General features: G+C 41.5%; 3 protein-coding genes across 4 annotated transcripts in view; 2 read left to right on the forward strand and 1 right to left on the reverse strand.

The window, feature by feature from the left end:
* LOC138049673 (coiled-coil domain-containing protein 14-like) overlaps positions 1–1,907 on the forward strand; it is a 12,783-nt gene extending 10,876 nt beyond the window's left edge. The window contains exons 14-15 of one of the 2 annotated variants that reach the window (XM_068896069.1): positions 1–89; positions 1,208–1,907. The exon at positions 1–89 is cut by the window's left edge and continues 55 nt beyond it. In XM_068896069.1, coding sequence (XP_068752170.1) covers positions 1–89; positions 1,208–1,697 — 579 coding nt within the window. In that variant the 3' untranslated portion in view covers positions 1,698–1,907. The remainder of the gene's footprint in view (positions 90–1,207) is intronic. The other variant, XM_068896071.1, reaches the window with a different exon arrangement.
* Positions 1,908–2,074: 167 nt separating this feature from the next.
* Positions 2,075–4,803, forward strand: LOC138049677 (uncharacterized). Its single transcript, XM_068896077.1, has 3 exons — positions 2,075–2,547; positions 2,661–2,715; positions 3,351–4,803. Exons 1-3 carry the CDS (start codon positions 2,479–2,481, stop codon positions 4,352–4,354), a joined length of 1,128 nt encoding a protein of 375 aa, XP_068752178.1. The 5' UTR covers positions 2,075–2,478; the 3' UTR covers positions 4,355–4,803.
* The window catches only part of LOC138049676 (adenosine receptor A2b-like), a 3,305-nt gene continuing 2,910 nt past the window's right edge, over positions 4,606–5,000 (reverse strand). The window contains exon 3 of the mRNA XM_068896076.1: positions 4,606–4,746. Within this exon, the coding sequence (XP_068752177.1) occupies positions 4,616–4,746 (131 nt within the window). The 3' untranslated portion in view covers positions 4,606–4,615. The remainder of the gene's footprint in view (positions 4,747–5,000) is intronic.

Genomic DNA, 5,000 nt, shown 5'->3' on the forward strand with positions numbered 1-5,000 from the left:
AAGGACCTCCTAAAGACCGGCTTGTTGCATGCTAAGGGCATTGCATTTGATGGCTTGGATGAACGCATTGGAAGCAGCACCAAGACTACGTAAGTACACATTTCTTAGTTTGTAATTTTCTTCCTTTTATGTGGTGATTGGGAGTCCGTTGGAGAAGGGGCAAGGGAAAAGCGCTTTCGCGTTGACAAGAACACGTCTCCCCGGCGATGCAGATTTTATTACTTCCTTTGAGAATTGTTAATTCTCTTCTTGCAAAAATCCCATAATACACCTCTTTTACCATCCCCTCCCCCCCCCAAAAAAAACCAATAGGGATCTTTAGCAACGACAGCGGCGACGGCAACGAGAACGTTACAAATTTTGTCCATTTCTTTGCCGTCGTCAGCAAAACAACGACGTGAAATGTCCAAATTTGAGGTTTTAGAGAGAGCATCAGCGCTTGAGGATAAGTTATCATTTCTTCCCAAAATTGAGCGCTGTTCATACTAGTTTCGTTCTTGAGGGTTTGCTACACCTTTGTCCCCTCAAAATGCTTGGAATAGTCGCGAAGCGATTACAATAACGCGAATTCACATTTAACGACGACGTTCTCGTTTCCGTTGCCGTCGTCGTTGTTAAAAGGGAGTTTAAGCAAAGACGACGGCTAGGGCTACGGCAACGCCACGAAGCAAGAGTATTATTGGTTAAAAAGGAAAAATACACGTGCTGCTCGTGCAACACGAATTTTTCGTGCATTTCTCTGCCATACTCCACAAAACAACAACGTGAAATCACCAAATTTTAGGTTTTGACGACAACATGAGCATATAACAATGAAACAGTCATTTTCTGTTTTGACTTTAAAACCGTTCGTACACATTCAGTTACAGGATAGTTTGCCTGTACTGTACAAGGTGAACAACACCGTCGGAATAATCGTGAAATACTTGCGATAGCGCTAAGTTATATTTTGAACTGACGTTTTTGTTGCCGTAGCCGTCGTCTTTGCGTAAACTCCCTAATGCCTCCTAATATAGCAAATGCGAGATGCCAACTTGTTGCTCCTCGTATAGGGAAGATATCATTGACGTCACCTATTGTCATTAATGTGCCAACCAGAGCCTCATATTGCCTGTCGAAACAAAAGGCCTTTTGTTCCTGTGGTTGGCAAATTTGAATAACAAATGCAATGTTTGTAAACAGATATCTTCTCCATTTAAATCGACAGAGGGCAAACAACTGCCTTGAAGCTACTACCTCTTGATGATGTGCTGTTTGCAGAGCGACGTGATGGTAATTCTTCAACTCCAAATACGGCATCGTCCACTGGAAACCCTTCGACAGTTGGCCGAAATGAGGAGTTTTTATTAAATGAAACGCGAAATCGTCGTTCTATTGCGCAAAGAAAACATTTGCGTTTTGCTGATGGACCATCGTCACATCCGAAGCCCGAGTTCTCGTTCACCAGCGGACTCTCCCCTGAAGCTGCTAAGGGAAGCGAGGGTTCGGTAGAGTTTTTCGAGGGGTCTTCTAATACAGACAGCTTCAGTTCGCCCAGTGTGTTGGAGATAAAGGATTTAGAAGACGTGCAAATAGATGGCGAAGTATCGCCGCTTTCGTCAGGAGAGGATGAGGATTTCAGGAAAGGACTCGAGAATCTCGACGCCAACATAGCAAGAATACAGAAAAGTTTGCGAGAAACTGCTTTGAAAACATGAAAACGCTGCAACAGTTGCTGTTGCAGTGACGGAGATTTGCAATTGTTACAAGGGATAATAGACAAACGAATTGTCTTTTTTTCCTCAGGATATGAATAAAGTACACAAACGCGATTTACTGCTGCTTCATTCATGTACATGGCTTCCTTATCAAGTTGTAAAAACACTATTTTATAATGTCACGAAATAATAAATTTATTTTATTTATTGAACATGTTAGTGGTATCAAGATCTTTTTCTTAGTTTTCGATCTTGCTAATGCCTCTATTGGGCAATATTGGGAAAATAGCACCCACCCGGAACGAACCACTTCTACAAACAATTAGGATTATGCTTTGACAATTGGAATACTGGTCGATTCACGTTTGAGGAACGTTTGAAGAAAAAAATTATGCGAAGACCGTTTAAAGCAAAGGAGTAACCTTGGAAACGAGAACAGGTGAGGATATCTGTCAAGTTGGCATTTCTCTTGCGTTAAAGAGGCAATAGTATTTGTTGTGAAGACATGTTTGGTCGTTCCGAGCTTTTTTTTATTCCGCACTAAGTTCAAAAGGTTATATGGTGGAATGCCAGGCTTTAGGGTCTACTCATTGAAGGATTGAAGACACCTGTTGAACGATACAGGTTGCCGGACAAACTTTGATATCTTTTTTCAGTGGTTACTATTTCTTGATATTTTACAGGCGTTGTTCTCCAGCAAAGCCGTTTGGCTCGAAGTGGAAGTCTTAAATTCTGGCGAAGCGATCAAGTTTAAATGAAGCAACTTACTCTGTGACAAAGGATGATAAGAGTTGGCTCGTTGGTCAGAAGGCTAACATTTTTTGTTTGGACTCTTCACGTATCGACCCGGGTAAATACTAAATTAATTGCCCTGATACTTTCGTAAGGATGTTGTTTTTCGTTACTTTACGCTCTCTTGAATCATTTTACATTGTAAATTCGGATCTGTTTGTTTACATATAGATGTTATCAGCCACTCATGATGGGCGATACGGAAAATATTTCCCTCGCAAGTTGAGTAAGTTAGTGAAACATACAGCTCTTACCATGCAAACCTCGATCATGCGTAGTTTTGCGCGAGCAATAACACTTGAGACACAACAATTCTGTTGTTAAGTGTGAAGTGACGTCTGAGTCAGTATTCATACCAATTTGTTAAGAACACTGTTTTTGTGAATGAAATTAATAATTGATTAGTCAAGATAAATCTCAAATAATTGCAAGATAGTAGTCTGTCAATTTTCCTTGGGAATTCATCCCAACAGGAAAAGCGTTAATTGAGACACTTTGTCTTGACTGCTTATGCAAGGCGTAGTCTGACTTTGGTCTTTTCAAATCTCATCTCATTTCTGAGGCGGATCCTGGTTAAGTGGAGTTGGGAGATGTCTGCAAAAGAAGGCCCCTTTTTGGGGGGCCCGGGACATGCCCTGGGGAACGGAGTTTCTAGGTTTTTTAGGGATGTCTCTATGTTATTTAACATCTTTAACAACCCTTGAGTAGAAAATATAGTCCTTTTTGGTTTTAGAGGAAAATGCACTTGTTTGGACATTTTTCGTTTCAGTTTCGGGGGTTCGACACAACCCTCTTGGATCCCCCTAAACTGTTTGAATAATTTAACATTACTATTTAATAAGACAATTTTTTAACTCACAGATGCAGAAGTCACACAAAGGGGACCTCGCCGCAATGGAATCTTGGAGAGTGTTCAAACGTTCCCAACACCGACTGCCCCAGCTCCTCTCGGGAACGAAAATACAATTACTAGCGTCAGACCTACAGAGCACTTAACAAAGCCTTACCCCTTGAAAGCAAAATTTGCCGTTAAAGCGAAATTTTCTTCTGTTATTAACGACCATCCTGTGACTAGCAATGATCCAGGAATTTCAAAGACAATAAACGGACCACACAATCTGGTTTCCTACTCGCTTGATCCCCCGAACAGTTTTCCTCAGCCGACAAGTATTCCGGCAATCGATACTTTGTCGGCAACTTTGCCGACGCCTATGGGTTCAATTGAGAGGGAAATGAATGACGTAGGTATGCCATTCACGATGCCACCAATCACGAATGAGATGAGCAATGAAGAGAAGATACCCGGACTAGAGGGAATTTCAACTGTGGAGCCAATACCGCTCGACTTTGCAGAGGAATCTCCTTGGGAAAGAAGTAACGCAACGACTGGTGCCGTCACTGCCGTGACATCTAGTCATTTTCATGCAGAAAATGCAAGACGGCGAGATAATGTTGCCGTGAAGCTGCGACACCAGACAGCTTTATCCACATTTCATTCGGCATCTTTCAAATTTGGGACGAAAGGCCAAAGAAACAGCGATCTTCTTAAAGTCGTTGACAAACACAGAAAACCCGCTGGTTATTCGAAGTCACTTCCCATCAAGAGGGAGTCGAAGAAAAGGGTGTATATTCCCCCTCCGAAACCGATCGATCCCATCCAGCCGTTACTGAAAGATTTTCAGAAAGAGAAGGACGTGGGTGATATAGCAGAACATGTTTTAGACTTTGAAACAATAAAACCGCATGAAGCAATTGATGAGAAATTGTTATCTGTAAATACACAGCCTGAGATCGGACCAATCCAAGAGCATTTGAAGACAGATCCACTGGATACAATAGAACCAATTGAAAATCATCAAATTTAGGCAAACCATTGACCAAATGTTTTTTTTTTTTTTTTGCGCAGTTGGGTTTGTTCTCTTTTTTGACGAAAACTAAGTGTATTTTGTTTATAAGAGATTGAAATGGACCAAGAGATTGTTTAGTAGTCTTCTGTTCTTGCAAGTTAAATAACATTTGAGCCCGAACATATTTTTGAACTCTCCTCTGAACTGCTTTATTGCCAGAAATCTTTTTCCACGTCCGTCGGTGTCAACACAATTGTCCTTTGTCTTTTTAACTTCAGTTCATTTCTTCTCGATCGCAGCAGGGACAAGTTCTGTAAGTGGCAATGGCAGTCTACTACCCTGGATAGTGATGTCTGCAGCAGACAGCTGTCGAGTCACTTTCGTCATGGTGTACAATCGGCGAGACTTGCCTAGCGGGATAAAAACCATTTAGAACTGATGTTTAACAATAAAATCTGCTAAACTACAGTACAACTTTTCATATACGAAATGTTGCCGTAAGATTGCTCAGACTCCCTTTCGTCCCCTCCCTCAATTACAAATGTAATACTTTGAAGAGGAAGCAATAATGCCTTCTCTCACTCTTTGCGCAAGAAACGGAGGCGAATTACAGCCTCAAACGGCACGTTTCCCCTCAGTTTTTCAGGGGAGCATTTCACCATAT

This window comes from Montipora capricornis, chromosome 5 (assembly GCF_036669925.1).
Source record: "Montipora capricornis isolate CH-2021 chromosome 5, ASM3666992v2, whole genome shotgun sequence".
Classification (NCBI taxonomy): domain Eukaryota; kingdom Metazoa; phylum Cnidaria; class Anthozoa; order Scleractinia; family Acroporidae; genus Montipora; species Montipora capricornis.